Genomic DNA, 25,606 nt, shown 5'->3' on the forward strand with positions numbered 1-25,606 from the left:
CCGCCTGGCTCCAACACTCTTGGCTTTTCGGCGCCAGGCAAAGACCTTTCTGTTCAGCCAGCATTTTAATTAAACAATATTCCCTAGCTGGCCATATGAGCAGCAGGACTTATTAATTTTAATGTTTTAAGAATTATTTTAATATATGCTATTTTATATTGTCTTTTTAAATGTTTTTAATGTTTTTAAATTTTAATGTTGTACGCCGCCCAGAAGCCACTGGCAATGGTGCAGCTAAAAATATTGTAAATAAATAAAAAGGCTATATTACAAAATTTTATGTGTGAAATCCTTTCACATAGCACAGTAAACTGCACTAGAGTAGGCTCAGTGAGTCACTGAGGATTTCTCCGAGTGCCATTAATTCAAACAGCACTACTCTACTTGTGATTGACTATGTTACAGTATTTCAGCCACTGTCTAATAATCATGTCTAGTTTTGTTCTCACTTTTCCAGTTATCAGATGCTAAACTAGGCATGGTCGAATGCCATACGCTTTTTCTCCAGTTAAAGGAGAATACAGTGGTGCCTTGCTTAACGATTACCTCGTTAAACGACAAAACCGCTTGACGATGAGGTTTTTGCGATCGCAAAACGATGTTCTAATAGGAAAAATTCGGTTCACGATGATTGGTTCCCTGCTTTGGGAACTGATTTTTCACTAGACGACGATTTTCGAACAGCTGATCGGCGGCTCTAAAATGGCCGCCCACTGTGCAAAATGGCTTGCTATACAGGCACCATTAGAACACAGCCAAAGAGCCCGAAAAACCCACAACAACCACTAGATCCCGGCCATGAAAGCCTTCATGAATACACAGTTTTGCATTCGTTTCTATGGTAATGAATGCTTTGACTTACAAACCGTGCCTTGACATAAGAACAAAAACAGCTGGAATAGATTAATCAGGTTTCAATGCATTCCTATGGGAAATGCTGATTTGACTTGCGAACTTTTTGACTTACGAACATCCTCTGGGACGGATTAAGTTTGTAAGTCAAGGCACCATTGTACAGTGGTGTCTCGCATAGCGATTGCTCCGCATAACGAAGAAATCGCTTTGCGATGCTGTTTTTGCGATCGCAAAAGCGATCACTTTGTGATGGCCCCTATGGGGAAAATGCGCTTTACGATGATCGCGGGGAAGCAATCATCGCAAAGGCCCCATTTTCGCACAGCTGATTGGCGGGGCCTTTGCGATCGCTTCCCTGCCGATCAGCTGTGCTTCGTCTCTCTCTCTCTCTCTCTACCCCTCGCAGGGAAGCAATCATCACAAAGGCCCCATTTTCGCACAGCTGATCGGCGGTTCCAAAATGGCTGCCTACTGTGTTGCCTCGCTTTAGAGGCACCGAAAATGGCCGGCATAATGGAGGATTTTCGCTTAAGGTTAATTTAGGCGCCCATAGGGACGCATTGAAGAGGTTTCAATGCGTTTCTATGGGCTTTTTAAAATTGCTTAGCGATGAAATCGCTTAGCAGCTGCACGGATTAACGTCGCTAAGCGAGGCACCACTGTATGCTTATATAAAGCCATGAATTGCCATCTGAACATAGTCACTATGTTACAAAATTAGAGTGAAAGTTGCTCCTGAAATGTGGGGCACCTCTATCACATCTTAAGTAGCCGTTTTGTTTTCAAGAATACTTAACATATGATGTTTTCCACATTTTCCTAATGCAAATATCCATTTATGATTTTACAGACAGTTTGTTGTCCTTCTCTCCTGCTCTATGAAACCCTACCATCCTGATTTCTGTTCACTTATTTCAAGCATAAAATAAATAAATGCATGCAGCCATTATGAAGATCGACAAGTAAAAGACAGAACAAACTACTCTGCCACCCAGAGTAGACTATCTATCTAGATGGGCGGGGTATAAATCTGAAAAATTGAAAAAATAAAATAAAATAAATAAACAGACACACAAAGAGGTTCCTTGGTGATGAATGCCAGTTTAGAGAACACAGACAAATAGATACCAACACAAACAAACCTCTGCATAGAAAATAAAAAATGCTCAGAAGAATTCATTTGCAAAATAGCAAGACAGAAAAAAATAACTTGTGAAAAATTAGATACATGCCCTTTGAAAAGTTAGTCACACAAACTAGACCACAATAAGTAGGATTTCAGGCCCTCTAATCCAAACAGACCACAACCTTTAGTAAGAGCTGCAAGAAACAAATGTTTATGCATATGTTATCAATGGAATTAACATTTTTTTTCTTAATTGACATGGGAGGCGATTCAGATGAAACTTTCATATATTTTGTTTCACAATGGCAATTTTCATTGCTTGTTTTGTAGTGGGTGAACAAAATAGGGGAAATAAAGCACATGAGCTCAACTCCTTACAGAGTGAATTCAAAATCTTCCTCCCATTCTCCCAGAACTCTGGGTTTCCCTTTTGCATTTGTTACAACTCAAGTATGTCATGCTTTTATAGAATTTCATGAACAGCATGAGATGTGAATTAGATATCCAACCCCCCACTGCAAAAAGCCAAACACAAAAACTCCAGCATTAGAAACAGTGCACTCTGTCCAGATCAGCAAGTTGCCCAGACAAAAATGTGCCCAAATATCAGTACTGTGTACTGTACATCATAAAACCATGTTAATGGTGAGGGCAAATGAAGCTAAAACCAAATCTACACATTCATAGGTACCATAAAAATGGAACTATCATTCTTTAATTACAGATTTTAAACACGTTAACATTAAGTTAGATAAAGCTTTCATCTGTAAAAATGCAAGCATGCAAGTAGTGTTTCAATACTTCCAATATCATTTCATACTTTAAAAAATTCAAGATGTGGGCCAGTAAAGATGGTCACCAATTTATCCAAGCTCAAATCTTATAATCGGAAAGTATTATAACATCAATCACAGCGGTGCTGGAGATATGCATGAAAGGCCTGTCCCTCTACTGAAAACCAATCAGCTGTTATCATGGTCACATGAGCTTGGTAAAGCCATTTCAAACTCTGTACTCATTGCAGGACTGACTTCCTGATGGGGGAGATGGATGTTGGAGGTGAGGCTAACGTGCATGCCCATCATATACAGTCCTCTTCGAGTTTTCAGGTCTAATGCCTAAATAGAACTACAGAAGCTTCTTAGTTCTGCGACCACTAACACCCGATCAAATGCAGGCACAATTCCACACCACCTTATTTAAGTCTTTTGTTAGAAAGTCCCCAAGTCACACAAGAAAATACAAATGTGACCACAAGAGGGTTTTCAAAACTGCTTAACCTTCCATAAGTTTGGCTAGGCTGTATGCTTGCTAAGATATTGTGACGATTGACATTTGGCTAAAGCAGCCATCTGCTCAAAGCTCCAATTAAAACCTGAGTTTCACTTTTTGCATAGCCATATCTCAGGCATTTCTGCCATCTCCCTCTTTTTCCCCCGTCCATGATGATTCAATATGGCTAGCAGCAGGCTCCGTGGGTTGCTATTAGATAGGATACAGGGGGCTTTATTACTGTGCTACTTTTTACTATTACTACTTTTTTGAGGAGGGGGGAAGAGGTTCTCATAACCACCTGGTGGGTCACCATGGAGAACAGGAAGCTGGAATGATCCAACATGACTCTGATGATTTACACCACTCCTTCAGGATATCTGGAGGTTAATGGTAGAAGAACTCAGTTTTTCCCACTTACAATCAAATATTGTACCTATTTTAAGACCTAACTTTGTAGCTTCGATATAACCATTTCATTTTTTTCCAGCTCAGATGACAAAACCGCCGAGTCTCACCTGTTACTGTGCTTGGATTTTTCTCTATCTTTCTCTTTGTCCTTCTTGTGCTCTTTGTGTCGGTGTTCTCGGTCTTTATGTTTATCTTTATGTTTGTGAGAATCTGTGGACAGGAACAGAGAAGGGAGTCAGAAAATAAAGCAGAGAAACTATGGCAAATTTGGTTGGGACATGTTTTTACTGTAAACAGATCTGAACAACTTTACTGCAGCAATACTGATGTACAAGGTAGCCTTTATCAGACAACTTATTTACATGCCCCTAACGGAACAGGAATCCTTAGGAATAACCTGCATCTATGAACATCCTACCCCCAGCAGTAAACAAGTTTAGAAAAGGAGACAATGCCAGACATTTACTGGTATAAGTTAGATACTTGCAATTATGCATTACATAGTACTATATAGCCCTGCACAGGCATTAGTCTGCTTGTGCACAGAGCTAACTTATGGAGATGTGGGCATATACTGTATATAAGCCCATCCACAATGTCACTGTGTGCCTGCAGCATTCTGCACTGCTACATGAGGATCGTCATCTCTGTTAAGTTCTATGCAGCCATTCATCTGCTCATGCTATGCTTGTTTTTCTCTGGAGAAAAGCCCACATATTTTATTAGTATGCTGTGTTATGTTTTACAGGTGATCTGATCTCTCTGGGTATAGGTAAGCTAAAATTTATGTGACACAGAGGGCAATGTACAGAAAAGAGTTGTAATTTAGAAGTAAACTGGTTTCTGTACAAAAAACTGACAACCAAGCATCACTTCAGTATTCAACATTTTCTTGATCTTTCCAATTTTTGATCAAATAGGGAGGCTAGAAGAATGAGACATGCTTGTCAGAATCTGTAAAGGTTGACAGTTCGTGTATTCTGGAGTCTAATATTTTATTCGCATAGTGCCTGGGTGTGAAAGCATATTTTGTGGATAATCAGACTTCATTGAAGAGTCAACATCATCGAATATTAAAAGCTGCTGAGTTACACCAGGGCATGTGTGGTCTAAAATGCATACAAATATGTATACTTACATGTAACACATAAGGCAGCAAAACCTTAAAAAGACAAGTTTTATTAAGCATAAGCTTTGGAAAACTTTAGCTTGCTTCATCAGAAAGAACAGGCTAAAGTTCACTAATGCATATGCTGCCTTTATTTTACCGTATTTTACCATGTATACAAGCCCCCAGTGTATAAAACGGCCCCCTAATTTTGACCCTTGATGGAGGCAGAGGAGCAGTTAACAGGCAACTGCTCCTCCACCTCCGTCTCCTGCTGCTGCTGTCTCCACTGCCCGCCCAATTACTTCTTCCAGTGCCAGGCTCACCTCCAGCTCACATTGCTGCCTTGTCCCCTGCCCTAAGGAGATTGTGGGAGGAGGTAATCTGGCGGCAGCAGCAGGAAGAGGCGCCCAAGCGCACACAACTGAGTGTTTGCCTCTGCCTCTGCCTCCTCCTCCGGAGGGGACAAGGCAGCAATGCGAGCTGAGCCCATCAGTCCCACTGGAGGTGGTGAATGGGTGGGCGGGGAAGGCAGCAGCAAGAGGCACCCAAGTGTGTGTGAATGCTCCTTCACCTCCACTTCCTCCTCCCTCGGGGCCACCAGGGGGGACAAGCCATGAGCTCTGGAAGAGGCAACTGGGCAGCGGCAGCAAGAGGTGCACGCGCACGACTGCTTCCGTTCATGTATAAAACGGCACTCAATTTTTCCTCTATTTTAGAGGAAAGTGCCATTTTATACATGGAAAAATACGGTACTTTTTAAGGTGCTGTGAAAGTCCATTGTTTTGCTGAATCACGTTTAAGCCTACACCCTTGGAAATGTATTTATAATCTGAATAAGGTGTGGAATATCTTGATTTCTTGTAAATTGGAAACCATTTTACAAGGGTAATCATCAAGACATTTTCTCATGCCTAAATTAAACATCATATGACTACCCTGAGGCTAGAAGAATAAAGGTGAGGAGTCTGATTTTGCTTGCAAACTACCAGTTGTTCGCCCACACTCTTTTTTGCAATATGAAAAAGTTATAGGAAAGTGATGGGTCCTCCCCTTCCCTTTTCCAACCTCGGCAAATCCAACTGTTTCTGGATAGAGGATGGTAGTGGGAACAAGTAAGTCAATTTTAAAATCTTTCAAATCAATGAAAAAGAATAAAGTGCCACAATGTAAATAATGCATAAAGCAAAACCAGAAAAGTACAGTAGAAAGATGGTGAAACAGGGACATAGGCAGAGGGAGTTGCATGGACAAAACAGGAACACCTAAAGCAAATGTCCCAGGAAGACACCTTTGAGAGAATCTGGATCCTAAGTTCTTCCAGTGTTTCTCTGTTATTAAAAACACTTTAAAAAAAATCATTTTCTATATATTAGAATATCTCCGAAGGAGAAGACTTTATGTTCATTTATAAAGAAAAATATGACCTGACTTTTCCGATCACACAATACTCTTTAGATTTTGAACTTTGGAATTTTGTGTACCCATAATTGAATCATGAGAATGAAGTTGAACTATGTGGGCCAGAAGCGGCTGTGCTTCGGCTTGTGGGCACAAACTTTTCTCCCAGATGAAAGAACTACAGTGGTGCCTCGCTTAACGAGTGCACCGTATAGCGATGTTTCCGTATAGCGATCCCTTTTTCGGGATCGCTATACGGAAACATACCCGATCTTCGCAATGGGGAAAACCCGCATTGCGAAGATCGGGTATTGCGGCGGCCATTTTGGAGCCGCCGAACAGCTGATCGGCGGTTCCAAAATGGCCGCCGGAAGCCCGGAAATGGCTGCCGGCAGCCGTTTTCGCGCCCTGCCCTCGCTTAGCGAAGGCGCAAAAATGGCTGCCAGCACCTGGAATCCTCGCTGAACGGGTAAGTAACGAAGGTATTGGAACGCATTAAACGAAGTTTAATGCGTTCCAATACCTTTCCCCTACCCGTTTAGCGATGATTCCGTATAGCGAGGGTTAATCCGGAACGGATTAACCTCGCTATACGGGGCACCACTGTATTATCTTTTTTTAAATTACAGAAAACAGGACTGGCATGCACTTGCTCAGAATTACACACTACACTGTGCTGCAGAACTTTACAGTGCAATAGCCACTGTACTATAATAAAGACTCAGTTTTGCTATAGCGTTCTAAAAAATTGACCTTTTGTAACTTCACTGTTTTAAGGTTCCCAACTGCTAGCCAGTATCAATATCTGGGGACATACAATGCAGGACATCATATGAGAAAATGTCATACCATCTGTAAGGACCTTCCAACAGGATGATCCCAAGGATTCCTCAAATTCCACCAAGGCTTCGTTGCAGAAGTTCTGGGAGATTCTACAGTGGCCATCACAGTCACCTGACTTGAACCCCATTGAAAATCTCTGATGGGATTTGAAGGCAGTTGCAGTACGCAAACCCAAGAATATTAGTGAGCTGAAGGCCATTTGGTCATGAGGAATGGGCTAAGATTCCTCAGGAACACTGCCAGAAGCTGGTGACTGGCTGTACATCTCATTTGCAGCAGGTCATAACAGCAAAAGGGCATTCTACTAAATACTAAAGATGCTTGCCATGAAGGGTTTGAATAATTTTGAGACTACAGAATTCATTAAAAGTAGCATTTTCACTTGAAGCATTTGTTGTGTTGATCTATTTCAATTGCTTCTGCTTGATTTATTCATTGCAAACAGCTGGAAGCCTGTAAATTTTGACAATGCACCTGATTTTCAATGAGGGTTAAATAATTTTGATTACAATTGTATGTGCATTGGAGTGCTCTTGCATATGCTAAGGGGCATGTGATGGCATTGATAATGAGAATGATCTGCAGTGTCAAAAACTCTGCCCACCATCAACTGAGATTCCCAGCTGGGCTTTCCAGTGGCTGAACAGCCCTTCAGAGAAAAAATATGTTCCCCACTACTGCCCTAATCCAAGTTCAACCTTATAGGTTCTTCAACTGGAACAATCTGTAACGAACATAACAAGCCTGGAGCATTGTCCGAACTACTACAACAGAAGACTACTTTAGCCAAAAGGAAGTCTGCAGAGGTATTTGTCAACTGTCATACAGCAAGAATGTAGGATCAAAGAAGGCAAATGTTTTCACTCCCTAGCAGTACAGCACAAATTGCTTTCATTAAGTCTTGTTACTGCTGCAAGATCAAGCAACTAGGAGAACAAGACAGTTGCCTGGCAAATTTAGTTTCCTTATGGAGGCCTTGTTCTGGGCTTCTCCTTCCCAAATAAGAATTTTAATAGAAATGCTGCAAAACGCACTCCATACAGCACAACAGCTGCATTTAATGGGATACAGTTCTCCAATAATGAGGCAGAAGACACTTTACATGTTAGAACTGACTTTGCCCAAGAACACAGCCATAAAGTGCTCTGAGGACATAAATGACTGCTATAGAAATACTGTACCATTGCCATTTGTATTCACTTTTGAACACTTTTGGTGCCTGTTCAAAAGGATGGGCTGGGGGAGGTGTAGCAAGAAAGGATTAAAAAATATATATATTAAACAATTATATGCTGCCTCAACAAATAATTTGAATCTAGATTCTCCTTTATACTTTTATTTCCTAAACAGTGGAAATAAAACACTAAGCAATGCTGCAAATTTAAACTACTGTATGTCAATTTACCCTTATTCTAACTATTTAGTTTTTGAAACTATGCTTTACAACAGTTTGCTGAATTGCAAATATTTTGCTTTTTTGGCTGTTTTGTTTCTTTATTTAGTGCTACATATGGAACATCTTTAGTTCCATATAGAATCTGCTCACAAGGAGCAGCCATAACCCTTGTTGGGGTTGTATTGAGAAATGCAGAAATTTTCACACTGGAGAACACTGTTGTTTCACCTCCTGCTTCATTCCTTTTCAGCCTAGTCCAAACTTTATAAAAACACAGTAGTAAAAAAAATTATGACCAATATATTGAGGCGAGATCTCATACTAGTAATGCACTGCACACTAACTTTCCTGTTTTGGTTTTATTAAACTTATTTACTGAATTTATACCTCAGCTTTCTGTGAACAAAAGGTACTCATAGAAACTAAAGCCTTTTTTGGTAAGTGGAATACAAATATAAATTCTCAAATACGAAATTTGGTTCCTCCTTTAGACTAGATCCTTGGAATAATAAATATCAATTCTTGAATACAAAAATTGGCTCTTCATGTACAATGATTCCTTGGAATTTAAGTATGAATGCCCAAATGGTTCCTCGTTTACACTGGTTCCTTTAAATCAATGTGCAGTACTGTATCTGGCAAAACAGACTCAGATTCAATATCATGTAACACTTTATTCTGCTTTAGTGAGATAATGTTGTCTTTGTGCTATATAAGCACCACTGCTCCAATTCCCATTTCAAGGACACCACATGCTGAGGGTTCAAAGGCAAATATGTTCAACAAGAATTTTACCAATTAAGTTATATGGATAACTCTTTCAAGAGGTCTGAAAAGTGAGGAGAAGGAGTTCAGGAAAAGCAGCTGAAACTGTACAAGGATTTGAAATACTGTACCAGAAAGCAAGAAAAGGATAACTTGGAGGTGAAATGTCAGATACAGCCAAGTGACCCTAGGTCTAATTGCACCCAACCATTCTGATGGTTATTTAACAAGCTATGGGCAAGTTCTAATCATATACATCCAATCTCTTAGCAGCACATATCTGTGTAGTACAGCTCAATTTTAGTACAGTGGTGCCTCGCTTGACGAGGATAATCCGTTCCAACGAAATTGCTGTAGAGCTAAATCCTCGTCAAGTGAAATAAAATAGTGCATTGAAACCCGCTCAAAAGCGATTGCAAAAACCTCATCGTCAAGCGGATTTGTCATTTAACAAGGTAATCGTTAAGCAAGGCACCACTGTACCAAGACTCTTAGATACGCTGCCAGTTTGAATCACCACTCAACCTGTTTAAGAGGGTAGCTGATTACCTGATCACAGGATTTACTTACTATTTCTAAAACTATGAAAAGAACACACTACTACATATGGTTTATAACAGCAATATTGATCATTATCAGCAAATGAACTATTAGTAACAGGATAGGCTTAGCAAATACAGAAGAAAATTCTCTTTCGAACACTTCTGAGAAGTTAAGCTGTTTCTGAGAAAGAAGCACTGAAAAACAATCTTCAGCTGAACCCTTTTAAACAGAGATTGTTGCATCCAACCAAAGCCCTTTGAACAGGTGATGTTGCACCCTAGTGAAACAGCTTGCTGATGACTGAACTTTCTATATTGGATGTTACTATACAGGTTTGCTCTTTCTAATTAACATCCTGTACAAGAGCTACTGAGCTTTTCAGTGCAATTATTTAAGAGATCTATAAAGACAAGAAATCCAATCACATCAGTTGCATAATTGCGTGGATCAGTAATACACTACAATGGCTGAAAGCCTCTTGCATAACCAGTGGCTGTATAAAGCTTGCTATTTCATAAGCAGGGGCAACTTTTTAGAAATTAAACATTTCCTCTGTCCTGATACTCTCACATAATCCCTTTCATTGTTGGGAAACTGGGAGCCACAGGAAGGTAAGAGGAAGTCTTTAATTACAGAAAATTGTCAATTTCAGCAAAATTGTTCTGATGCAAGGAATTAAAAATGAACTGTGACACAGGAATAAAATATGTTTTAGTTCCAAAACTTCACCCCACCTGATGGCATTGTCAACCTTATGCAGCCACAATTGGACAAATAGGATTTCAGACAGTATGGTGTAAAGGAGAACAAAAAGGACTGATTTAATATACACTCCAGTAGTTTCAGTAAAGCGCAGTATTAAAAGAGGTCTTGCTTTAGATTATAACTAAATAATCCATTTTGTACCTTCCTTTTTAGAAAAGTGGGAGAACCAAAATGACATTCAATGATCAAATCAAAAAGAAACTTAATTTCATTTCAGCATTTCAGTATGTTTTTCATCTTTGTCTTTGAAAACAAATAATTAAATTTTGGTTGAACAGAAATGAGGAAGACAACCTGGTTGAATTTCCTTGAGATCTCAGCAGCTTTTGATAATATGAACCTCAAAATTGTTTTGCAACAATCTAATGCCTCTGGGTAGTTATTTTCAAAAGACAATGCCAGACAATTTCTGGTCAGCTCTAGGATATCTCCATTCTCAGATTGTGCTAAAATAGCTTATTATATCCCTGTGCTATTCAACCTCTAAAACCACTAAGTGGCACTTTCAGGAGACCCAAGTTCACTGTCATCAGTAGGTACATCTCATGCACTCTATTACTCCTAATCAGGTTCTGATGACACTGTGTGGTGTCTAATTATGATAATGGATTGCATGCAGATTAGCCAACTAAAATGTAACCCAGAAAAGATGGACATAGTGGTCCTAGATGGTATCTTAGATGAGATGCGAGGGCACACCTGCAGAAGGGTGACATGTTGGGTCTACAGCTCTTCCTGGATCAAAAACTACTGTTAGAGGTATTTTACAGAATCCTTTTTGAAACTGGATGAGTTAGCAGCATTGATTCATGTCCTGGTAATGTCTAGCATGAGGTACAATAATGCACTATATACTGACCTGTCTGCCTGCCTTTTACACTTTACACTTCAGGTAGTGAAAAGTACAGCTGCACAGGTTTTCATGGTATTGTACTCATCCTCTTAAATTTTCTAACTTCTAACTCATTTCCAAGACCAGTTCAAGTGCTAGGTTTCACCTACACAGTTCAATGGAGCTTCAACCTTGACATCTGTATGCACCTCTTCATTTCTTAATGTAACCTCTCAAAGACGTTCTCCGAGTGTTTCCTCAGTTTGGCAATTAGAAGGACTTCTCCATGATTGTCTCTTATTTTTGATACACTATTCCTAGTGCCCATGTCATTGTTTTTTTGGTGTTAGGTCAGGGTTTGTATTTATTCCCAGCTACTTTAAATATTTTAGATATTAAAATTATTTTAGATCTACAGTACTTTATTTCTTGGAGGTTAGTTTTAGCTCTTGATAGTTTACTTCAATTTTATGTTTTGTACTGTGCTCTGCTCTGCTGGCATGTGCTTACTGAACTGCTATGATGTACTGGATTTCAACTGTTACTTCTGCAATTTTTATTATTGTTTTAATTGTCATACCATTTTTAGGGAACTAATTTATTTTGTGTGTGTGTATTTGCATAATATAAACAGTTATAGAATGTTCCTTTGCTTATGGCAGAATAATCAATATACATGTACAGTATTTCAGCACAAAGTACATGCAATCCTAAGAAAAGACCATATAGACAGATCTTTCCACTTCTCTCCCCTAGTGTCTTGGATTTATATTTCATATCTGTATAAACCATGGAGCAATTTTGACAGGCATTCATTTTAAAGAACATCTTTGGCTGTTCAACAGTCTATGCTATCCACTACTCACTGCTGCAATTGATGAGAACCGTAGGAAAAGCACAGCCTATGAAAAAGGGAAACCTCAGTTTTGTGGTACAAGTAAATACTGTACATCAGTGGGGTGGTAGAGACTAGAGAAGTACCTGCTTTTTCATAAACACTTCTTGCTCATTCAGCTGCATATTTACAAATACAAAAGTAGAGCACAGGAAGTTGCCATAGGGTGCTTCATTCATTGCTAAGGAGTCTTTCAACCAGCTAGAACATTTGCAGTGACAATATATTTTCTTCTTATCAAAAGCTCAATATAGATGTCTTTTTGAACACCAAAGGAAAAAATGTTGTGGAGAAAAGGTCAATTTTTTAAAAAAATCTAACAAAGTACTGTAACTACAATTGTTAATCCTCACTGGAGCAGACCTACTGAAACAATGGTATTTATCCACATGTTAACTTAAAAAATCCTATTTATTCCACAGGTGTACCCTAGGTAGGACTACAAACTGGATTTAGTCCAATATTCCCTACTGTGATACACAGAAATAAGAACAGCTTTTCAAATGCACCTCCTAAACTTGGAGTGCCACTAATCAAAATTAGTCAGTCTGAATCAACCACAGTTGTGACTGCATGCATGCTCAGCTGGCAACAAATACTGTACTATTAAAAATGGGAGATATTTAAATTATCTCATCCTTATAGACAGTGTGGAAATATAGTTACAAATATAAAATTATTAAAAAGAGTCAGAATACAAAAAGGATGCAATTAAAATAAAAAAGTAGCAGGGATAATAAATATACATGATGAACTAATTAAAATGACTTGGAAAAGAAAATGATTTTGAGCTTGTGCTAAAACAGTTTATAAGTTTTGGAGCTAACTACACCTCTATGCAAAAGATATTCTATAACTAGAGCACTACACTCAGTAAGGCTTTGTCCCTTGCTGTCGTGTACTACACTCAAAGGAGCATTTGATTTAACTCAAATTGATTGAAATCACTACCTAATTTTTAAATTGTTTTTTAAATAATTTAAATAAAAATGATTTTTAAAATTAAATTATTCCTTGATGTAACAGTCACTACGTTATGGATGTTCATATCTAAATTCATCATTCCCTTAGAGAACTGGATTGACAAGGCCATAAGCCAGTGCCTTAAAAACCAACTTCAGCACTCAGTGCTGTGTTCACATTTTTCCAACAAATGGAAAGTAGTTCTTTTGAGCTGTCACAGATTATAATGTTCCTTCTGGAGAGCAAAATCCTGCCAAGTGTTGTCTCCTGTTTTAGATGTACTCTGACTTTGATTCAGGTTCAACACACACATAGAAATGCATGCAGCCACTTTAACCTTGCTTACAACGTACAAATTTTTCTTGTGATGTTTTGTCCTGGAGTTCTAAATTCCTCTGTAAGGAAGACTACCAGTACAAAGTGTATTGATGCCAGCAACAGTTTGCAGTGAGGCAGATTGTGATGCAGGTTGCACCACTCTCTAAAAGCAATTTTTAAAAGCGACTTAATCGTTTCAGAGGCATTAGAAAGTGAAACCTTAATGGGCTTTTCAGCAGTTATTTCCAAAACCAAGCTCAAGCAACGAGGCAAGTGCAGTAAGAAACATTCTCAGACACTAAATAAACCCACAGTAACTAAGCTTTGTAAATAAGTCTAATGCGTTACTACTCACAGTTGAACACACAATTTTCAATTAATGCAAACAAATGTTCTGTTTTCCCAATGACGTATAAGATTATTTTTATTTTCAAAAGAAGGGCACCAAAAAGAGAAAAAAAAGTTCCTTTTCTATGAACACAAAGAATGAAAACCTTGCTGCAACTTTTGGAACCCACTTTCTGACAATAAAGAAATACAAATTGGTAATATAAAGGAACACACAATAAGAGAATGGCTCATGAACAGATCCCATTCACTTAATAGGATCTGGTGGGATGGAACAAGCAGAGCAAACACTTTATACTGGCACGCTTAGATAAATCACTACTCATGACCCAGTGAATATGCACAGCCTCCTCTTAGGTTTCTGTTAAATATTCACAAAACATTAATTTTAGGTACCAGGAAAGAGCTTTTCTGAACTGATCACTTCCAAATGTGCCCCATTCTCCAAATCTAAAATAGTTCATGGAGAAAATATAATGTGAAGTTGTCAATCATAAAAGAAAAAGCAACTAGAGATGACAATAGGCTATTTGGGTTGTGTTACATGCATTTATATACAAAGTAGAATTCAGGTCCTGTAGACACTGAGGCTAACATTTCAACTAAGTAAACACTTACTGGTTCACAGACAGCATGTTTTATACTAGCTCTCTCAATACAAATCAGTAGTGCATTATCCAAAGGTATCAGATGCATATTGCATCATTACAATTCAACTCTTCTATCTGGAGGCAAAGCTGAGAGTCAGCCACTGGAAAGGAAGACTACTGAAAGGCACAGCTCTGAAATATATTCTACACATCACAAAGTTTATCATAAAATCTTACTTTAACTGGCAAGCATCACTACAATACAGCAATTTATATCACTAGAGCACTGCTATTCCTCTGCTACAAGAGCTGAAATCATCCCAATTACCCAGCACTGAAATAAACAATCTAATCCCCAGGAGTTTCCACACTTTACAGCAGTACCACCTAACCTTGGATAATCCAGGTGCTCTTGGACTACAATTCCCAGAAGCCTTTACCGCCAGCTGTGCTGAACAATGTTTCTAGGAACTGTAGTCCAAGAACATCTGTGTTATACAAGGTTGGCAACCACTATTTACAGTGACAGATATCTTTAAGAGCATGAATACTGTCTAAATATATTTTGTTGTTACAAAATGCATGTTTTCAAGCTTTCTTTGCAATGTATATAGCACAAATATGTAATTTACTGTATCAAACAAGGGTGTTTTTTAAAGGATAGCCAGTAAATTTAAAACATATAGCTCTGCTATCCAAGAATTATTGCTGCAAAGCAGGAGGATTAATCAGATGATATATTATCTCTTCCATTCTGGAGTGGGAAAGATATTGTTCAAAAGTTTGCCAAGTTCTTAGAATGCATTCAGCATAAAGGCTGCCAGATCTTTAATGGAGAATTATCCTATCCATTCAGAACAGCCATGCGCTGAACAATTCATATGGTAGCTAAAGGTGACCAGGAATCTAAAGCAGGCAACAGTGCAGAATTCCAAATACATGTTTAAATAGGGTAATGGAGTAAAGACTGAATGCTCTCCCTCTTCTTTCAGCCTATGGCTAGCTGTGGAAAAAGAAAACCCTTTTCCTTTGCAACTAGCATGGAAATGCAGGCCACCTGGTCTTCAACAGGCTAGTAAATATTTTTGTAGGCTCAAAATTTCTGTGGCAACCTGCCCATGTGGTGACAGTTAGTAGACAGAACGTCAGACTCAAAATCAGGAGATATAGGTTCAAATCCTGCTTAGTCGTATAAAATCACTGGGGGTGGCAATGATGAAAACAGTTCTGAAATAGGTCGTATATTTTGAAAACCTTAGTAGGGTCATCGTAAGTCAGATGTTACTAGGTGGCACAAATTCTGATTTAAATAATGAGTTCAATAATCTCATTTAAAAACCACAGACTTTTATCCACCCTGTATCCAGCCAATATCTGGTTTCCTGTAACTTGAGTGCATTATTATACTGCCTGTTCTGCACTCTAGAACAATTGACATCAGCTCCTGTCCTCCTCTATAGGTCTGCCTTTCAAGTATTAGAAGAATGCTTTCCTATTTCCCCGAAGCCTTCTTTCTGAAGGCTAAATATGTCCTGATCTTTCAGTCTTTCCTCACAGATCTTGGCTTGCAGTCTCAATTACAGTATTCTTGTTGCCTTCCTCTGATCCTGTCCCAGTCTGTCTGAATCCTTCTTAAAATGCAGTGTCCAGAACTGGACACAGTACTGAAGATTAGGACTACCCAGTGCCAAATAGGAGAACTAGTACTTCACATGATCTGGAAACTATATTCCTGCTAATGCAGCCTAAAATAGTTGTGATCTCCAACAATTCCATGATACTTCTCGCACATAGTATTGTTGAGCCAAGTATCCTCCCCACTTTCATAACTGTGTATTTAGTTTGTTTTTCCTAGATGTAGAACTTTGCATTTATCTTTGTTAAACTTTATTCTGGCATTTTCAGCCCAGTGTTCAAGCCTATCAAGATCTTTTTAAATTCTGTTTGCCAGGGCATTATTCCACCAAATTTTGCATCATCTGCAGATCTGATAAGCATGCTCTGCACTCTGTCATCGAAGTCATTTAAAAATGTTATAAAAGACTAGGCCTAGGACTGAGCTCTGTGGTACCCCCTTTGTTATCTCCTCCCAGATTGAGAAGCAACCTTAGATAAGAACTCTGAGTACGATTCTGTAACCAGCTAAGGATCCACCTGATAATTATATTCAGCTTACAATCAGCTAGCTTGCTAATTAAAATGTCATCGGGCACTTTGTCATAAACTTTGCTGAAGTCAAGTTATATTCCGTCCACAGTATTGCCACTGTATGCCAGGGAGGCTATCTAATTAAAAAATGAAATGAGATTAGTCTGGTAGGATATGTTTTTGACAAATCCACATTTGCTTCCAGTTATCACTGCACTGTTTTTAAGATGGTTACAGACTGACTGCTGTATAATCTGCTCCAATTTTTTTCCTAGGATTGGTGTCACTGGTCTGCATTTCCAATGTCTCTTCTTTGTTTTTTTCTTTTTCAAGGTAGGAGTATATTAGCACCTTTTCAATAATCTGGCACTTCACCCAATCACCATGATTTCAAGAAAATAACAGGGAATGGCTCTGAGAATTACTCTTTAAGGCAGTTAGTTCATTGGTCTCTGGAGATCTGAACTCATTAAAAGTTATGAGGTATTCCTTGATTATTTGTCTATTAACCTCAAGCTGCAATTCCACTACACTTTACATTAGCCAAGAGGATCACAGATTGTATTTTGGGAGAAAACAGATAAAAAGTAGGGCCATATCTGCCTTTTGTTATCTGCTATTATGTCAGAGTTAAATTTGTTGCTGTCTTTGCTGCACATGTACCTGGAGAATACTTTTTTGTTGTTTTTAGCGACTCTTGCTAACCTCAGTTCACTACTAGTTTTTTAACTTCTGTAACACCATCCCTGCAATTCTTTGCTACCTGTCTATACTGTTCAATAAATGTAAAGTATTTCCATCACATAAGAATGACTTCAAATTTACATGACATTAAGTTATACCAAGAGGATTCCGGTCTTTTGTGCATTAAGAACATTTGCTACTGTTAAAATAAAAAACCCAACCAGACATATAGATTAATGTGTATAAGAAAAATCTCAATCTGGTTAAATCACACAGACTTCAGTGTCCACTGACAAACTGGCAGTCCTTCCAAGAGCCAGGTTTTCCTGTGCTATCCATTTTAAACTCAACAAGCAAGAAGATGAGTGGTAGAAAGGGGGAAAAATAGAGGAAATAAAATATTAACATTTGAAACCATGGAAAAAAATTCCAGTGCCCTATATCAACTAGAATCTGATTCTTTCTTTGTCTTTTTTGTTTAACTTGAGTTATCTGTTTAGATACAAACAGAACAAATATAGATAATAAATGTATAGCTTCCCTTAACTTTGGCTAGTCAACTGGAATTTTTAAAAATTATCACTTTGAAACTGTCCTACTCTATTAGAATTTTGTCTATTCCTACTACTATTAATTCATTTAAAAGTTTATATATACCCTGTTTCCACAAAATAAGACCTAACCTGAAAATAAGCCCTAGTATGATTTTTCAGGATGCTCATATAATAAGCCCCAACCCCAAAATAAGCCCATTAAGTGAAACGTCACCTTCCACCATTGTGCAGCAACGAGAAGATGACATGACTGTATTTGAATAAATGTAGATTGTTGTACATTAAAAAAAACATCCCCAGAAAATAAGCCCTAATGCGTTTTTTGGAGCAAAAATTAATAGAAGACCCTGTTTTATTTTTGGGGATATTTAATGTAGCTTTTTAAAAAAAAGAATACATTCCTGGAAATATGCATGCAAGGAAAAATATCCATGGCAAGTACACATGCCATTTGTACGGCACAAATGAATTTTAGTGCCAACGCATGTTTGTAGATTACTTCAGAGCAGCATCTCCCTCGAACAAGGAACTGCAACCTCAAAGGAAACCAAACAGCTGTTTCAACAAGTTTTGGCCCTTGCTCAAATACTAAAACATAAGCCCTGACCAAGAATGCAGATCCATTAATGAAGAGCCGAATTTAAGGTATGCCAATTACTTGCAGGGGTCAGAGAGAGAAGTGGGCTTAAAGGGACATACTGAGCTAGATAAAATAAACAGTGTTTGTTAGTAGATAGAGATATAAAAGAAACAGCAGCTTCTCACACTACTTTTCAAAAACAATGAGTGTTCCAAGAGGACATTTTTATGCCAAAAGGTCGGCCACAGGATGGGTCTGTACGCTTGCTTGTTTCTAAGTCAACTATAACCAAAATATCTGAGTAGCTTGCTGTTCATAGTCTCCTTCAGAATCTACACTCACGTAAATTAGTGAACATACAGGAAAACAAATGCCCTTCTCTCAACACGTTCCCAGATTTACCCTCCAGAATGCCTAATTTCCAGTCCAATTGAAGCTGTTTTAAGTCAAGTCAAATCATTGATGCTTCAAGCTCAGTACTGTCTACAGCTCTCAAGCCAGGATTCTTTCCTAGCCTTCCTGGTATTCGCTGCTGGTGTCCCCTCCATGTACTAACCAAGACCAACTCTGCTTAGCTTCCAAAACCATGTAAGAATCAAGCATATGGGATAGTAAGAGGAGCAAATAAACCCTTTTGTTAATCCTTTGTAACATGTTGTGCCTCTGGCCTACCTTCTTTTTACCTTTTACTCATAAAAGAGGCTACTTAATTTGAGGAAAACTGTGCATGCACTTGCAGGTCAAGCTGGTATCTCTCAGGAAATGTAGTTTCATTTTGATGTACAGTGGTGCCTCGCTTAACGAGTGCCCCGTATAACGAAAAAATCGCATAACGATGGCTTCGTTGCCATCGCTTTTGCGATCGCACAACGATCTTGCCTATGGGGAAAAATCGCTTTGCGATTTTTCCCCATAGGCACCATTTTCCCCCAGCTGAGCGGCGGGAGCTTTGAAGCCCCGCTGCTCAGCTGGGGGAAAATGTCGGCAGTGGGCTGTGGCCTCGGAAGGACCCCGAAGCCACCGTCCCCTGCCGACAATTCCCTTCCGAGCTCCGGGGACAGGCTGGGGGGTGGACCGGGGAGCTTGAAGCCTCTCCGCGCCGCCTACCCCCGCCGTTCCCGGACTTCTGGAAGTCCGGGAACGGCGGGGGTAAGCAGCGCGGGAAGGCTTCAAGCTTCCCGATCCACCCTCCAGCCTGTCCCCGCCGCTTAAAGCCTCCTTGCGCCGCCTACCCAGCCCGTTCTCGGACACCTAGGTGTCCGAGGACGGGCTGGGTAGGCGGCGGGGAAGGCTACCGGCATCGGGGACAGGCTGGGGGGTGCACCGGGGAGCTTGAAGCCTCTCCGCGCCGCCTACCCCCGCCGTTCCCGGACTTCTGGAAGTCCGGGAACGGCGGGGGTAAGCAGCGCGGGAAGGCTTCAAGCTTCCCGATCCACCCTCCAGCCTGTCCCCGCCGCTTAAAGCCTCCTTGCGCCGCCTACCCAGCCCGTTCTCGGACACCTAGGTGTCCGAGGACGGGCTGGGTAGGCGGCGGGGAAGGCTACCGGCATCGGGGACAGGCTGGGGGGTGCACCGGGGAGCTTGAAGCCTCTCCGCGCCGCCTACCCCCGCCGTTCCCGGACTTCTGGAAGTCCGGGAACGGCGGGGGTAAGCAGCGCGGGAAGGCTTCAAGCTTCCCGATCCACCCTCCAGCCTGTCCCCGCCGCTTAAAGCCTCCTTGCGCCGCCTACCCAGCCCGTTCTCGGACACCTAGGTGTCCGAGGACGGGCTGGGTAGGCGGCGGGGAAGGCTACCGGCATCGGGGACAGGCTGGGGGGTGCACCGGGGAGCTTGAAGCCTCTCCGCGCCGCCTACCCCCGCCGTTCCCGGACTTCTGGAAGTCCGGGAACGGCGGGGGTAAGCAGCGCGGGAAGGCTTCAAGCTTCCCGATCCACCCTCCAGCCTGTCCCCGCCGCTTAAAGCCTCCTTGCGCCGCCTACCCAGCCCGTTCTCGGACACCTAGGTGTCCGAGGACGGGCTGGGTAGGCGGCGGGGAAGGCTACCGGCATCGGGGACAGGCTGGGGGGTGCACCGGGGAGCTTGAAGCCTCTCCGCGCCGCCTACCCCCGCCGTTCCCGGACTTCTGGAAGTCCGGGAACGGCGGGGGTAAGCAGCGCGGGAAGGCTTCAAGCTTCCCGATCCACCCTCCAGCCTGTCCCCGCCGCTTAAAGCCTCCTTGCGCCGCCTACCCAGCCCGTTCTCGGACACCTAGGTGTCCGAGGACGGGCTGGGTAGGCGGCGGGGAAGGCTACCGGCATCGGGGACAGGCTGGGGGGTGCACCGGGGAGCTTGAAGCCTCTCCGCGCCGCCTACCCCCGCCGTTCCCGGACTTCTGGAAGTCCGGGAACGGCGGGGGTAAGCAGCGCGGGAAGGCTTCAAGCTTCCCGATCCACCCTCCAGCCTGTCCCCGCCGCTTAAAGCCTCCTTGCGCCGCCTACCCAGCCCGTTCTCGGACACCTAGGTGTCCGAGGACGGGCTGGGTAGGCGGCGGGGAAGGCTACCGGCATCGGGGACAGGCTGGGGGGTGCACCGGGGAGCTTGAAGCCTCTCCGCGCCGCCTACCCCCGCCGTTCCCGGACTTCTGGAAGTCCGGGAACGGCGGGGGTAAGCAGCGCGGGAAGGCTTCAAGCTTCCCGATCCACCCTCCAGCCTGTCCCCGCCGCTTAAAGCCTCCTTGCGCCGCCTACCCAGCCCGTTCTCGGACACCTAGGTGTCCGAGGACGGGCTGGGTAGGCGGCGGGGAAGGCTACCGGCATCGGGGACAGGCTGGGGGGTGCACCGGGGAGCTTGAAGCCTCTCCGCGCCGCCTACCCCCGCCGTTCCCGGACTTCTGGAAGTCCGGGAACGGCGGGGGTAAGCAGCGCGGGAAGGCTTCAAGCTTCCCGATCCACCCTCCAGCCTGTCCCCGCCGCTTAAAGCCTCCTTGCGCCGCCTACCCAGCCCGTTCTCGGACACCTAGGTGTCCGAGGACGGGCTGGGTAGGCGGCGGGGAAGGCTACCGGCATCGGGGACAGGCTGGGGGGTGCACCGGGGAGCTTGAAGCCTCTCCGCGCCGCCTACCCCCGCCGTTCCCGGACTTCTGGAAGTCCGGGAACGGCGGGGGTAAGCAGCGCGGGAAGGCTTCAAGCTTCCCGATCCACCCTCCAGCCTGTCCCCGCCGCTTAAAGCCTCCTTGCGCCGCCTACCCAGCCCGTTCTCGGACACCTAGGTGTCCGAGGACGGGCTGGGTAGGCGGCGGGGAAGGCTACCGGCATCGGGGACAGGCTGGGGGGTGCACCGGGGAGCTTGAAGCCTCTCCGCGCCGCCTACCCCCGCCGTTCCCGGACTTCTGGAAGTCCGGGAACGGCGGGGGTAAGCAGCGCGGGAAGGCTTCAAGCTTCCCGATCCACCCTCCAGCCTGTCCCCGCCGCTTAAAGCCTCCTTGCGCCGCCTACCCAGCCCGTTCTCGGACACCTAGGTGTCCGAGGACGGGCTGGGTAGGCGGCGGGGAAGGCTACCGGCATCGGGGACAGGCTGGGGGGTGCACCGGGGAGCTTGAAGCCTCTCCGCGCCGCCTACCCCCACCGGGAACGACCTGGGTAGGCGGCGCGGAGAGGCTTCAAGCTCCCCGGTGCACCCCCCAGCCTGTCCCCGATGCCGGTAGCCTTCCCCGCCGCCTACCCAGCCCGTCCTCGGACACCTAGGTGTCCGAGAACGGGCTGGGTAGGCGGCGCAAGGAGGCTTTAAGCGGCGGGGACAGGCTGGAGGGTGGATCGGGAAGCTTGAAGCCTTCCCGCGCTGCTTACCCCCGCCGTTCCCGGACTTCCAGAAGTCCGGGAACGGCGGGGGTAGGCGGCGCGGAGAGGCTTCAAGCTCCCCGGTGCACCCCCCAGCCTGTCCCCGATGCCGGTAGCCTTCCCCGCCGCCTACCCAGCCCGTCCTCGGACACCTAGGTGTCCGAGAACGGGCTGGGTAGGCGGCGCAAGGAGGCTTTAAGCGGCGGGGACAGGCTGGAGGGTGGATCGGGAAGCTTGAAGCCTCCCAGCGCTGCTTACCCAGGTCGTTCCCGGACTTCCAGAAGTCCGGGAACGACCTGGGTAGGCGGCACGGAGAGGCTTCAAGCTCCCCGATCCACCCCCCAGCCTGTCCCCGCCGCTTAAAGGGTAACCGCAGCGGCTACCCCAGCCATGGCCGGACTCTAGGGAGTCCAGCCATGGCTGAGGTAGCCACCATGGGTCAGATCCAAGCCGCGGGGGGAGGGAAAAAACCGGATAATCCGTTCCAGTTGGAACGGATTAACCGGTTTTCAATGCATTTCTATGGGAAATGGTGCTTCCCATAACGATGTTTTCACATAACGTTTTTTTTTCTGGAACCAATTAACATCGTTATGCGAGGCACCACTGTATTAAAGGTGATGGGATTTACTGAACTGGGCTTAGAAAGGTACAGTGGGGTCTCGACTTAGAACGACCCTACTTGCGAATAATTCAACTTACGAACCCGCCCTATAGGGGAAATAAGGACTCGACATACGAACTTCCCTTGAGTTACGTACAGGAAAAAAGTGCCCCCTCTCTCCCCTAGAGGCTTCTGGAGGGGGAAAAAGGGTCAGAACCTTAAAAATAAATAAAAGAAAGTCATTTACCAGGCCTTGGTAGCCCCCAAACAGCAGGAAAAAGAGCAGGAAACAGCTAAAAGCCCACACCAGAAGGGAGCCTGGCAGCCATTTTGTGCTCCCCCCCCGCTCCTGCACCCTCCTCTCCCCGCCTATCAGCTGATGGGCTGGCTCTGAAGAGGCTTCCGGAGGCTTGCTCAGCACCTAAAAAGCCTGCCTGTGTGTCTTTGTGCTGAAAAAATCAGCACAACATGCTTTAAAACATGATTTAAAATTGGCTTCATTGAAAAAAAAATTTCTAAAGTGCTTTGCAAACTGTTCCCTGCCTTCCTCCTCCTTTCCTGAACCTAAGGGGGGAAAAAAGAAAAAATATCCCCCTCTAGTGGCAGAAGGCGGAATAGCAGCTTTCCATTAGTTTCTATAGACGGAAAAGAGCAGATACAGATTAAATGGTTTTCAATGCATTCCTATGGGAAATGCAGATTCGACATACGAACTTTTTGACCTAAGAACCACCTTCCAATACGGATTAAGTTCGTAAGTTGAGACCCCACTGTACTCAGAGCCAAAGTAACGGACAAAGCACTCGAACACTATCTTCAAACAGCCTAGCAAGTGTCAGTAATCATACAGATCTATTCTGGACAAGATCAATTTCTGAACAGCTTTTAAATACTGCCCTGTCTAAAGTACTTAAGATTCAGTATATTCAGATACTCTGAGATCAGGAATCATAACTAGCTTCACTCACTGGTCCTGTACACAGTAGTCAATGCAACAGCAAACTGGTTAACAGCTCAAACAGATTTCAGGCAGTACTGGCAAAATTTAAACTATTTTAATGCAAAAAAATACAGAGGAAGCCTAAAATCTGCTTATTTCCATCTATTGTTTTTAATCTGTGGTTCTAATTTGAGATATGATGTTTCAAGTATCAGAACGTAAAAAAAAAAAAACCAAGAGGGAAGCACAAGAGGGAATTTTTGGATTGAAATATTTTAATAAGTGGGAGAAAAATGTGAAATAAACAAATTGGTACTATTGTACCGTATATTTAGTATGAAGCTGTGTTTTTCTTACCAACTTCCTCATTCTCCTGATAGCCAAAATGCTCTAACTCAGTGGTGTTCAATAGATGGATCAGGAAGGAGCCAGTAGTAAACTGCAATCTTATCTAAGGTGAGTCATAAGAGCTGCACTAGAATCATACAAATATGTGATAAAATTAAGAGCACCATCTTCAGTTAAAGGGCAATCTTAGGTGGAAAAAGTCTGAATACTGTTCCCCTAACTAGAGATGGGGGTATTCGTATACAAATACAAATATCCCCCCCCCACAGGTGCAGATAACAAAGGTCCAGCCCCTGAGGCCAGACCAACCACTCATGATTCCACCGCGATGCCTTCCTATCTTTCTGTTGCTCATGGTGGATTAACCACTCTGCAACCTGGCAGAGAGGTTTGTCATTCCACCTTCTGCCAGGAGTGGTTGATCTAATGCAAGCAACAAAGCAATAGGAAGGCACCGTGGAGCTCGCGGCACCGGTGGAATCGTGAGTGGTTGGGTCTGGCCCCAGGAGGCCAGGCCCTCGTTATCTGCACCTGTGGGGGGATATTCGTATACAATTATGAATACCCCCATCTCTACCCCTTTTAACTGGCAAGGGAATAAATCCAGATGCATGAGCGCACACAAAGTTTCTTTCCTCACCTAAGCAACTGAAGTACACAAGCATTTCTTTTAAGGAGAGATCAGGTATGATCTACAAGGACATGTGACACATTTAAATGAGAGTTTCAGTGAGAGTGCAAATATACTTTATTTTCCTTGAGGAAGGAACTGGTTTATTTCTATCTTATCATTTAGCCACTCAAACCTTACAAACAATTCTGAACATCTGTGAATGCTCATGAAGCATTCAGCATCATGGCACCAGAAATATATGCACATTTCAATATGGCACCACAAATCAACTTTCTTAGGGTTTTGTTATGTTTTTAAAAAGCTTGACTATATTTCCATGGCAATGATTACAGAAATGAACTGACCTATTCCCTCTTGAAAAAAACATACTAAAAATGACAACAGGGTGCATGTACACCTATGTACCGTATTTTCCGTGTATAAGATACCCCCTACTTTTCTAAATCCAAATTAAGAAATCAATATTTTAAACATAAAACAGAATACATTTTTATTTAGTAATCAGGTAACATTTACATACCAGTACTGTCCCTGTTGCATCTGAGCACTACCTACATGCTCCACCTCCAAAGAGGTGTGTTCCAATTGCTTTGTTCAGTGTCAGCTGACATCAGTTACATAAGACTAATGACTGGAGGCAGCTAAGCCTCGTGATTGAAGGAAGCCTGTTTGCAGAGGCAAGGTATTGAACAGTTTTGCAATTGAACAGTTCTTTCCTCAGCTTACTTTTGTGTATAAGATGACCCTCAATTTTAAGTCTAAAGATTTTAAAGTATCATCTTATACACAGAAAAATAAGGTATGTGAAATACTGCTACAACAGTCTTGGAAAATTCTATTCCATGATAACACTTCAGAAACTAAAACA

The 25,606-nt window shown here is 42.9% G+C and overlaps 1 protein-coding gene across 1 annotated transcript in view; it reads right to left on the minus strand.

Annotated features, from left to right (window-relative positions):
- Positions 1–25,606, minus strand: part of TOP1 (DNA topoisomerase I) — an 82,625-nt gene that overhangs the window by 43,718 nt on the left and 13,301 nt on the right. The window contains exon 3 of the mRNA XM_020789227.3: positions 3,772–3,874. Coding sequence (XP_020644886.3) covers positions 3,772–3,874 — 103 coding nt within the window. The remainder of the gene's footprint in view (positions 1–3,771; positions 3,875–25,606) is intronic.

Source organism: Pogona vitticeps, chromosome 4 (genome assembly GCF_051106095.1).
Source record: "Pogona vitticeps strain Pit_001003342236 chromosome 4, PviZW2.1, whole genome shotgun sequence".
In the NCBI taxonomy this organism is placed as follows: Eukaryota; Metazoa; Chordata; class Lepidosauria; order Squamata; family Agamidae; genus Pogona; species Pogona vitticeps.